Genomic DNA, 11,229 nt, shown 5'->3' on the forward strand with positions numbered 1-11,229 from the left:
CCCACTGACCTCTCTCTAACGGCCCACCCTCCTCTTGCTCTCCACCCAATGAGCTTGCAGAGGGGAGGCCATGATCCAGCTCTCAGCCAATCAGCACGTTGCATCCCTGGCCACGGTGATTGGGTCAGGATGAGCACATGACCTAAGGGGAGCCAATCAGAGCACTCTTGGGATTTCCCTAGGGATGGCTATAAAACAAAGGCTCCCTTTATCACCAGATTTCAATCTGGAGCCCCTGGAGCGCCCAGCACCCATCCTGGGGCCAAAAGCAGAGTCCTCCAGACTGCAACAACTCCAAGAAAACAGAATAAAAAGCTGACACTGGGAAGCTGAGTCCTGATGGTGTCTTGGCGTCTGGATCAGGACTTGCCTGAAGCTATCCCTAGACTGTGTAGTTACAAGAGCCTAAAATTCCTGTCCAGCTGAAGCAAGTTTAGGTTGGGTTTTCTATTACTTACAACCAACAGACTCCTAAATGATACACGGCAGAGCTGTCCAGATACACACCCAGATGACTGTTTGGCCCTCCTACTGCTCACGTCAAAAGCCACGGACAAAGGGTACTGTCTTATCCCAGAAGAGTCTGCCCTGCCGCTCCTCTCTGAGGCCCCAGGCCTGGAGTTTGTCTGCCCCAAGACCCCTGCCCCCCACCCCTCCACACACACACACAGATGCCACACACAGCACTGGGTGGACGTTTATTTTAAAGTCAAAGGCACAGCCTGGATGGGCTGAGGCTGTGACCGTGGATGCCCAGCCCAGACCCTCCCCAGGCCCCTCCCCCAGCCAGGGGCAGCTGTGCCAAAGAGGAGGGGGTGGGTGAGAAGGGGGCCTCCCATTTTAGGGGGTCCGCCTACCTCCTTCCTTAGCCCCAATAGGGGAGAAGCAGGTGACATAAAGAGAGGCAGAAATGCTTCTGGGGGTCCCCCAGGGCCTCTTCCTGAACGCCCCCAACACAGGTCTTTGGTGGACATAATTGCACAGACAGTCCATAAAGTGACAACTCGAGGGGTGCCCCCTCCCAAGAGCAGGGCCCCAGGGGAGGGCGGGGGAGAGGTCCCAGTTTCTCCCTGTGGCAACTCAGTGCTTAGAAATTGGGGAGGAGCCCTTCCCTGCTGGAGCAGGCCCTGGGGAGAAGAGCCTTCCACCCGATGAGGCAGTGTCTTGGCAGAGGGCCCCCCACGCCCCACTTCCCAGCAGGCCCCCTCCCTCCCTGCATCTCTAACTCTATCTGGTAAGACATAAAAAATTCTCTGCTTATAAAAATATTTCTGCTCTGTCTGGGAGCGGGTGGGAGGCGGGGGGAGACAATCCCTGGGATGGGGCGGAGCCGCTGCCCGAGGCTCACAGGGGGGCAGTGAGCCGGGCTCCCAGGTCACAGCCCCCACGGGGGAAGGGGGATCGTAGTGGCGGGGGCTAGGAGGGGGGCAGGGGGCCGTTGGCTCGGCGGGGGGCTCCCTTGGCGGCGGGGGCCCGGCCCGGGGCGGCGGGCGCGGGGGAGACGCGGCGGGAGGTGGCGGCGCTCCGCAGCTTCTGTTTCCGCCGCTTGGCCAGCGGCGCGTTCTCCACGCTCTTCAGGAAGAAGCCCTCGCGCTTGCCCCGGTTGAACGCCTGGCGGAAGGGAGGGGGTGAGCCCCCAGCCCGGCCTCGACTTCCAGATCCGAGCTTCGGCCCCATCCCCGACCCTCCCTCCCATCCCACTAGGTCAAGGCCAACAGATCCTTGGCCTCCACTCTCCCGAAAGGTCAGGGCCCCGACCGGCCAGAGGCCTCACCTTTCTGGGCTCCGGAGACCCGCCCCTCCAGGCTCGGCCCGCCCCCCGCCCACAAGCCCCGCCCTCACCATGAACGTGGCGTTGAGCCCCGAGCGCACGGCCGGCCCCGAGGACTCCAGCACATCCGGCGTCCGGAGCGGGGGCGAGGAGCGCGCGCTGCCGTCCTGCAGCCACGAGCTGTCCCGCAGCCCCTCGAGCTTCAGCCGCTTGGCGGGGTCCACAGTCAGGAGCCCTGGAGGCGGAGCGAGGGAGTGTTGGGGAGGGGCCGTGTGTGGAGGCTGCACCCCAGAGAGACCCTAATAGCCCCCCTCGCCTCCCCAGCCAGTCCCCCAACCAGGACCCGTGCCCCATGGCCTCCCCCTACCCAACCATCTGCGACCTCCGGCTCCGCACCTCGGACCAGCTCCTTGGCCTCCTCGGACACGCCCTGCCAGGCCTCCCCGTCAAGGGAGAAGCGCCCCTCGCGGATCTTGCACATGATCTCGGCCGCCTGGCTCTGCCCGCCCTGGCCTGAGGCCCCTTGGAAGGGGACCTGCCCCGACAGCATCATGTACTGCGGGGTGGGGAGAAAAGTGAGACCGGCCCGGGTTGCGGGGCCAAGGGAGGCCGGGAGCCTGACTTAGCCCACCCACAGGACCCTTCACCCTCTCCACGAGGATAATTCCTGAGGTCCATGCGTGATGGACCCTCTGACCCCTAATACTCGGATGCGCAGACCCCAGTACCAGAGCGACCCTGCCTCTGTATTAGACGACCTCTGACCCCAGCATCAAACCAAACCCTGCCACCGCTACCAAGACGACCCCTGTCCCCTGCCTCGGGCGTCCCTGTTGCCCCGCATCAGGAAGATCTCTGACCCCAGGCTCGGGCGACCCTGCACCCTCCTCCGGGCCCGGCCCATACCAGAATGACGCCGAGGCTCCAGAGGTCACAGGACTCGTCGTAGCCCTGCTGCGCCAGCAGCTCGGGGGCCGCGTACTGCAGCGTGAAGCAGGGCGTCTGCATGGGCCCCGCGGGGCTCTGCGGGCGCAGCCGCGCGAACCCGAAGTCGATGATCTTCACCGGGGCTCCAGGCGTGTCGTCGGCGTACAGGATGTTCTGTGAGGACGGCGGGGCGGCCGTCAGCGCCGGCCCCTCCGCGCCGCTGCCCTCCCCGGCCGCCGAGGCCCTGCGCCCACCTCGGGCTTGAGGTCGCGGTGCACCACGCCCGCCTCCTCGTGCATGAAGCTCACGGCCGACACGAGGCTGCGCAGGATCTGGCTCGCCTCGGACTCGCTGAAGTGCCGCTTCTTGCGGATGTGCTCCAGCAGCTCCCCGCCCCGCAGCAGCTCCAGGACCAGGTACGTGTGCAGCTGCGGGCGGCGCGCGGGCCACGGTCACCGGCCACCGACCCACGACCCCGGCCGGCCCCGCCCACCACCCAGGCCCCGCCCCGCGGTCACCATCAAGCCCCACCCCCAGATGGGGCCCCGCCCATGTCCGAACCCCGACCCCAAGAACCACCCTTAGGCCCCGCCTTCCAGGCCCCCGCCCCTTTGGCACCCTAACCGCTCCATTAATCTTACCCCCCTCCACGCCCCCCTTGGCCATCCTCAGTCCGCTTTGCCATCCTCAGCCCCTACTCCCCTCAAACCCCACCTCCCTGGCCTCCCAGGTCCCCTCACGCCCCGCGCCCCATCCTCAGGCCCCTCCCACGCGCCCTCAGGCCCCGCCTCCTGTCCTCCTCCCCGCCCTCCACGGGCAGCCTCCTGCGCCCCTGCGTTCCGCCCCCACCCAGGAGGGCGTCACCTGGTCGTGATGCACCTCGTGCAGCTTCACCACGTTGGGGTGCGACTGGCACAGCCGCAGGGCGGCCACTTCGCGCTGCGTGTTCGCCTCCAGCCTGGGGGGCGGGGCAGGCGGGGTCAGGACGGCTGACCTCCGGCCCCGACCCCCGGCCTCTGCCCCGCCGGGGCCCGCCCACCGCCCACCCCGGGCCCGCCCACCTGCGGCTGAGGATCTTGACCGCGAACTCCTGGCCGCTCTGGCGCTGGCGGCAGCGGCGACACACGGAGAAGCTGCCCTGGCCCAGCGCGGGCTCCCGCAGGTCCAGCTCGTACTGCTGGAAGAAGGGCGAGTCCTGGGGGCGAAGCGGGTGCGTCAGAGGTCCCCCCGGGAGCCTGGCGGCCACGCCACGCCCCACCTCGGAGAGGCGCCAGACCTCACCCGAGTCACACAGCAGGCGCACGGTGGAGCCAGGTCCGGAGTCTGCGGGCCCAGACCCCTTCTCCCCACCCTGGCCCAACCCACCTGCATCATGGCGCTCCTGGCCACCGCTGCCCGGCCCGGCGGGTCTCCAGCACCAGATGCTTCCAGCACATCTGTCATCACTGCGTTGTTGTGGTCAAACAGGATGGAGGGCGCCACGAAGGAATATCCCTGGTGGAGGGAGGGCAGTAGGGGGCGGATGGGCGTCGGGGGGCTGGAGGTTCAGGTGAAGGCCCAGACCTGGCCAGGAGGAGGGTGGGCGGAGGGAAGACCCGGGACTAAGAGGCAATGGAGGATGATGCTTTTGCATCCTGGTGCACACAGGATGTGCGGACATTCATTCCACCTTGTTCTATGATCACTTGGGGCCCTGTCTGTCCCCCCACCAGTCTGTGACCCCACCTTTCTCATCACAGTGCCCCCCCCAATGCCAAGGGCTTCATCTGGCACAATGCAGTAGCCCAGAAAATGAGGCACCGAATGCATGAAAGGGCAGCGGCCTGGCAGCACACACTTAGCTTATGAGAATTCAACTCTACCCACTGAGGACAAAAAATCTTTATTCCTTCCTTTCGAATCAAACTTTGGCCTCCTCTGCAAGGGGTGCTACTGAGGAAATGCAAAGAGAAACCAAAGTTAATCATCCCCAGTGCCCAGACCAGGGCCTGGCACTCAATACATATTTTTGAATCATTAAATGAATGAATGAAAGAAACCATCAAGTCACAAGAAAGAACTTTCTCATTAGGACTGTGAGACTCTGGATGGAGGGGCGAACAAGCATAGAGCTGTCACTTGTAAGTTCTTCACAGAGGGGACTGATCCATCCATACTTGATATTGGCCTATTCTTATTTAATATGTATGGACCATGTCCTACAGGCCAGGCCCCCACGCTGGGCACAGGGACACAGAAATTAAACACACAGTCCCTGCCCTCTGGGAGCTTCCAGACCAGGGAAGCAGTCTCAGTCAGGCTGTCAGGATACAACCTGGCAAACTGCTCAGAAGGAGGTGCTGTCTGCAGAGGGCTGGTGTACAAGGAGAGGGCACCCAGGGTCAGGGGAGCAGGGAGGATGTCACACAGGGGCAGCGCTGGACAACAGGGCTTGAAAGACGAGTGGGAACTTGCCAGGTGGAGGGAACTGCATGTGCAAAGCTACAGAGGTGTGTTCTGGAAGCTTGAGCAGTTCAATCTGCTGGAGCACCAAGTGGGACAATGGTGAGCACTGAGGCTAGGGTGCTGAGCCCGGACCACATCCTGCAGAGCCCTGAAGGCCGAGCAAAGAAGTCTGGACTTGTCCTACAGGACTTGAGCTTCTAAAACTGGGGCAGGGGGGTGGGGGGGGCGTGCTGTGCCTCCAGGAATGTGATGTGGTATGCCAAGGGGCATGCAAAGCCACCATATACACATAGCACTCTTGCCATTGTCAAGCTAGTGAAAACTTTAAAACAATATTTTTACATAACAATAAAGAGATGTGATGGGCTAGACGGGAAATTAACATGAAATTTAAAGAGGAAGGATCAAAGATGTGTCCTGCCATGGCGGTCTCTGTAACTGACAACTCTAGGTATCCCCCGAGTGGAGAGGTCTGGGGGAGACGCTGACTCCTGGTGAGGACACGGGGTCCATGCGGTGCCTGTAGGCCAGCCAGGGCCGAGGCTGGCAGCAGCATCCTGCCTCCTGGAACCGGGGTTCCATGAGCTCTCACTCACCTGGAAGATGCGAGGGTCCCCAGACGGGGGGCTGCCAGGAGGTGAGTAGACAGGCTCCAGCCGAGTAAATTCCTCTGCAAAGTTGCCCACATCCAGCTCTGAGCGGATCTGGGGTCGGAATGGGGCTGGAATCTTCCTGGCAGCCAGAGCAGCCCAATCCAGACCCTGGAAAAAGGAAGGAGAGATTGGGGGTCAAAGGGCAGCAAGTAGAAACCCCTCTCTGCTTAGGCCACCTTCCCTGGGCAGCTCCTCGGTGAGGCAAGAGTCTGTGTGGCATTTGGGGTGGGAAGCTGTTCTTCCTGCCTGCCCAGCTTCTCTTATTTTATTTATTTATTATTTTTGTGAGGAAGACTGGACCTGAGCTAACATCCATGCCTGTCTTCCTCCACTCTGTGTGGGAGGCTGCCACAGCCATGGCCTGACAAGCAGTGCGTCAGTGCGCGCCCGGGATCCGAACCCTGGCCGCCAGCAGCGGAGCGCGCGCACTTAACCACTACACCACGGGGCCGGCCCCTGCCTCCCCAGCTTCTATTTCTCTCCCTCTGATAACACAATCCCTATCTCCCTTGGAGAATCACCCCTCCACCACACTCAGTCAATTCTGGGACTTTTAATAGAATTGGCGTGCAAAACAAACAAATCTCCTTCTCCTACTTGACTTAAATCTGGGAAGATACTGGCCTAGAACTGCTTCAGGGTCTAATGATGAAATCCCTGTGCAGAAAAGCAGAACCAAGAGACAAGGAAATTCCTAAAGGACATAGATTCAGCACCTGGATGCAGCCTTGCCTGAAGTCAGATCACTTTTCCTTGGACTTTTCACTTATAGGAGCTAAAACATGCCTTTTTATGTTTAAGCTAGTGTGGGAGAGCCCGTTCATTGCCTGCCCAACACCCATTCTCCCTGTCTTCTTTAGTACCACAGCCCCAATTTTATGCCAGGAAGCAATATGCACAATTGAAAGACAGTATTTTACAAACTTCCTTGCAGGTAGGGGTGACTGATAACTTGTAAGCAAAAATTGTGAGATGGGAATCCAGAGAAAGAGCCTCAAAAGGAGGGTGAACAGTTGGCAAGTGCTCTTTTTGCCCTTCCGCTCCTTCTTCCTCCTGCGTCCTGCCTGGACAGCAGCCTAGATGGCAAGAGCTCCAGCAGTCATCTTGGACTATGAGGCAACCCTGGGAATGGAGGCTCTATGCTAAGAATGAAGGAGCATTAAAAAAAAAAAAGGAGCTTGGATTCATGAAGACACCACAGCAGCCCTGGCCTGCCAACCTCTGGAGTTCTTATGTGAGAAAGTAAATAAATAAACCTCTATTTTGTTTAGACCACTGTTCATTCCGATCTCTGTTAGCAGCCAAATTCTATTCCATGGATGTCACCATTTTGAGTTGGACTTGCAGCCAAGAGGGCTGATCTAGACTTGAAGGCCCGGGTTCTGACAGCAGGGATGTCAGCACTGCTGTCACCAAAGAGGCTGTCTCGAGAGAAGTGGGAATGAAGGGCACACCTTCTGAGTGTCAGGCCTCGAAGAGCTTGGGGCCTCTCCAGTAAGACTACTGGTCAACCCCCTCCCAGCACCCAGGGCCCGGCATGTGCTCAGGGTGGAGTTGGGGCATTCACTTAAGGAAACACTGCTCAGCCATCTCCCCTGCAAAGGGACATCTTCACTGTGAGACATAGAGTCCTGTCTGAGAAGGCATCTCCGAGGGCCCTTCCAGGTGGGTATTTGCTGGGAAGATTCTAGGAGATGGCACTCGCAGCAGGGTACCTGAGTGCCTGGCCCACAATGAACGCCCATAAGTGGGCGCTTTTGTTACGATGTCAGCCAGGCAGCACATCTGATGCCCACATGTCCACAGAACACAGCAGTGAAGAGCATGGGCCTTCAAGACCGGGGTTTGAGTCTAAGCCCCATCACTTCCTGGCTGGGTGACCTTGGGCAAGTTACTTAACCTCGCTGACCCTCAGTCTCCTCATCTGTAAAGATAGGGACCATCAGGATGGTTCTGAGGGTGACATGAAGGAACTCGAGCACAGGGCTGACACACAGTAGATGTTCACTATTACAGTGTTACAGGGTCCCACTGGGCAATGACACTGGCCACGCATGGCGGCCACGCCGGCGAGGTCGCACAAGGAGACTGTCTACAAGGAACTCTGTCTACACTGCATTCTAACTGTGTGTGTACTTACGCAAACAAAACCCACGTGGCTGAGCGACTGTCCATCTGAATTCCAGGCATACAGGCCATACAGGGACAAAGAACAAAACACCTGGGTGGACGCTAGGAGCCGTAAGGGTGATTTTAGAGTTGATTTGGGCCAACAGGAGATCAGGGGTCTGTGCCCAGCTCTACACCATTTACTGTGCAACCTTGAGCAGGTCACCTCCCTTCTCTGAGCCTGTCCAGTGAAAGGACTGATGAATCCAGTCTCAAGTCCCTGCCAGCCCTGACGGTCAATGAACCCAGCATTCCTTCCCCCGGGAACACATCTTGCAAGTCTCAACAGAGACGGATGAGAAGACGAGCTTGCTTCACCTGGGGGGGTTTCTAAATCAAGTGAAATTGGGCAGTCTCAGAGCATCCCTCCGGTCCCACGACAGAGCAGCAGCCCAGCCCGGGTGTGTGCAGAGTGACGTGGGGGCGAGCCAGGAGCCTCACCTGGAAGAAGGGGTGGTTCTTGACTTCCTGGGCGCCCTGGGGCCCCGCGCCCAGCCGCTTCTTGGGGTCTTTGCAAAGCAGCCGCTGCAGCAGGTCCTGCGCCACGGGCCCGATCCGGGGGGGGAAGGGAGGGGAGCACTTCAGGATCCGTCTGGGAGGATTGGGGGGGCGTCAGGGGCAGTGAGCCCCCCCCCAGCCCTGCCCAGGTCCCTCGTCCGCCCTCCGCGTCCAGCCCCGCTCACCGGGACACCTCGGCCTGCGTGTTCCTCTCGCCCTCCAGCGTGAAGGGCGAGGCCCCCGTCAGCAGCTCGAAGAGCAAGATGCCGAGGCTCCACCAGTCCACGGCCTGCCGGGGAAGGGCCAGGGTGAGGGCCTGCAGCTGCCCCTGCCGCCCCCACCCCCTTCCCTGCCTGCTCACCTTGCCATGCCCCGACTTGCTGCGGATGATTTCGGGGGCCATGTACTCGATGGTGCCACAGAAGGAGAAGGTTCGCTCTTTCTGGGAGGATGAGAGGACCCATTTGGACCCCCAGCAGCCCCCGAGGCTCAGAATAACAAAACCCACTCGCTGGTCTTGTGAGGGTTGGAGCAGGGGGATTTCCTGAAGGCAGGGGCTCGGTCTATTTACCTCCACACCCCCGAGACACGCAGGACCAGGCAGGCGCGGGAGGAGACAGGAAGGAGAAGGCCGGGATGGGGCGCCTCGGCAGAGACCACCCTTCACTCACCTCCTCCGTCAGGAACTCCTTGCTCAGCCCGAAGTCCGTGAGGACGATGTGGCCGTCGGAGTCAAGCAGCACATTCTCCAGCTTCAGATCTCGGTAGATGATGCCCAGCTGGCAGGAGCAAGAGGGACGATGAGCCTTCCTCCCCCACCCCATCCCCAGCTCTTCCGGCTCACGTCCCTCTACCAGGTCCCTGCTCGGGAGAAGGGGGCCCCCCCAGAAAACGGGATCTCCAGTGCAGGAGTGGGCCCGGGTGGAACTGGGAAAAGCCGTTTAAGATGCTAAAGCAAGGAAGGGGGACCCCATGAGGAGGCCCCCTGGGAGCAGGCCCCAGAGTCCCAGAGAGAGAGGAAAGCCTGTGTGAAGAGCTCCATTTCAAGGCCTTGGGAGCCAAAACATGAGGTTTCCATTTGAGGAAGTTCCGTGGCCGTGGCCCCAGGAGGCAGCCCAGTGTTCCCTGTGCAAGGAAAGCCCCTTCGAGGAGACGCAGGGAAGGATACCCCCAGGAGCACTGAGGCCTTCCTTCCAGGAGGTCTAGGGAAGCAGCTCCCGTCCCCACCGAGGCCAGCCCCCGCACCTAGGAAGCCCAGAGACAGAGAGACCTGAGGCTGCCATGTTTGGAGGCCCCCCCCAGACCCTATGGCGGCAGCCAGGTGGCCAGGTCCCCACCCACCTTGTGCAGGTGCTCCAGGGCCAGCACGATCTCACCCCCATACACGCGCACCTCAGCCTCCTTAAAGTGCTGGCGCTGGTAGAGATGAGTGAACATCTCGCCGCCGTTCACATAGTCTGGGGTACAGAGGGGAAGTGAGGAAGCAGCCTCCACGGGGCGGCCCCCCTGCCTCCAGGACCCCCAAGGTTAGCCTGTGCCCGCCCTTACCCAGGATGAGGTGCAGCTTGGCATCAGTCTGGAAGGCGTAGTGCAGCGTGACCAGGAAGGGCGCCTGGCGCACCAGCTCCAGCACGGAGCGCTCGGTGCGCGTGTGCTCCTGTGTCTTGGCGCGCTGCACCAGTGCCGCCTTGCGCAGCACCTTCATGGCGTACAGCTTCCCCGCGTCGTGCCCGCCCGCCTTTCGCACCAGGAACACCTTCCCGTAGGCTGTGGGAGCAGCGAGTGAGTGGAGGGTAGGCCGTGAGCAGGAGGGTGGTGCAGACTGGTGGGGGTGGGAGTGATGCCAACCCAGGAGGGTGTGCAAATTGGGGGAAGGAGCTGGGGTGAGAGGCGGTGTGCAGAAGGCTGGCAGAGCCCTCTAAGGAAAAGGTGTGCACACCCCTGGAGGGTGCTCAGCAAAACCGGGGGGGGGGGGGGGGGGATGTGCAAACCAGCCTGGGGGGCATGCAAATCCAGGAGGCCTGCAGCACAGGGGTGGGGGCGGGGCGTGTGCAAACCTCTGGAAGATCAGAAAGATGCAGGAGGGTGCAGATCCTGGCAAGGGAGGCAGAAGTACATGCGGACAGGGGAGGGATGTGCAAAGCCGAGCCGGGGAGTTTGTAAAGTGGGGGAGAGGGTTCTCATATCAGCGCCACGGGAGGAGCTGTGCAAATCACTTGGGAGGGCTGCAAGCCCCTGAGGGTGTTGGCAAATCCGTGTTGGCAAGTCTGGGAGGACCTTGCAGGGAGGAGCAATGTCAACGTGGACCAGCCCTGGGAGTGGGCATGCAAACCCTGTCAGGGCAGGGTGGGGCAGGCCGGGCGGATGGTGCCGGGAAAGGGTGGGGGGCATTGCCAGTGGCCTGGCTCAGGCCCAGGCGGGTGTGCGGGCGGGAGGCCCAGGGCACCGTGCCTGGGACACCTGCCCGGTGGGGGTCCTCACCTCCCGTGCCCAGCACCTTGAGCAGCTCGAAGTTCTCCACGCTCACCTTCTCCTCGTGCCCGGTCAGGTTGGCTGTGGGCACAGGGGGTGAATGAGCCGAGCCAGTGCATGACCCCTCCAGGCCTGGCTGGGGCAGCCATCCCCTGGCCCGCACCCCACGGCCGCCCCTGCCCCACCTTCCGTGATCCGCAGCTCCAAGGCGCAGCCCTCGTCCTCGTCCTCGTCCCCCATGGCGGGCAGGTCGCTGGGGCCCGCGATACTCGGCTCCGGGCGGCGCCGGTTACA

At 61.3% G+C, this 11,229-nt stretch overlaps 1 protein-coding gene across 3 annotated transcripts; it reads right to left on the bottom strand.

Moving 5' to 3' along the window:
- Positions 1-662: 662 nt before the first annotated feature.
- On the bottom strand, positions 663-11,204 carry RPS6KA4 (ribosomal protein S6 kinase A4). 3 transcript variants are annotated; one of them, XM_058526539.1, is made up of 17 exons: positions 11,121-11,204; positions 10,945-11,016; positions 10,012-10,230; positions 9,805-9,920; positions 9,135-9,242; positions 8,825-8,905; positions 8,649-8,752; positions 8,407-8,557; positions 5,740-5,904; positions 4,064-4,192; positions 3,760-3,893; positions 3,563-3,656; positions 2,953-3,126; positions 2,678-2,872; positions 2,168-2,327; positions 1,843-2,006; positions 663-1,611 (listed from the first exon to the last, which is right to left on the bottom strand). In XM_058526539.1, the coding sequence occupies exons 1-17, from the start codon at positions 11,173-11,175 to the stop codon at positions 1,417-1,419; spliced, it is 2,316 nt and encodes a 771-aa protein (XP_058382522.1). In that variant the 5' UTR covers positions 11,176-11,204; the 3' UTR covers positions 663-1,416. The 3 variants fall into 3 exon arrangements, with proteins under 3 accessions (XP_058382522.1, XP_058382524.1, XP_058382523.1); XM_058526541.1 differs by lacking the exon at positions 11,121-11,204 and having other exon boundaries at positions 10,991-11,010; XM_058526540.1 differs by lacking the exons at positions 663-1,611; positions 2,168-2,327 and having other exon boundaries at positions 1,938-2,006.
- Positions 11,205-11,229: the final 25 nt, after the last annotated feature.

This window comes from Diceros bicornis, chromosome 31, assembly GCF_020826845.1.
Source record: "Diceros bicornis minor isolate mBicDic1 chromosome 31, mDicBic1.mat.cur, whole genome shotgun sequence".
NCBI classification, from domain to species: Eukaryota; Metazoa; Chordata; class Mammalia; order Perissodactyla; family Rhinocerotidae; genus Diceros; species Diceros bicornis.

What these genes read in the sequence shown, in the direction of transcription:
- RPS6KA4 (XM_058526539.1), bottom strand. Translation starts at nt 11,175, where the DNA reads ATGGGGGACGAGGACGAGGACGAGGGCTGCGCCTTGGAGCTGCGGATC. An exon ending in CAAGGTGCTGGGCACGGGAG is followed by an intron (nt 10,231 to 10,944) that starts GTGAGGACCCCC and finishes CTGCTCCCACAG; the next exon opens with CCTACGGGAAGGTGTTCCTG. An exon ending in CCCTGGAGCACCTGCACAAG is followed by an intron (nt 9,243 to 9,804) that starts GTGGGTGGGGAC and finishes TGCTCCTGCCAG; the next exon opens with CTGGGCATCATCTACCGAGA.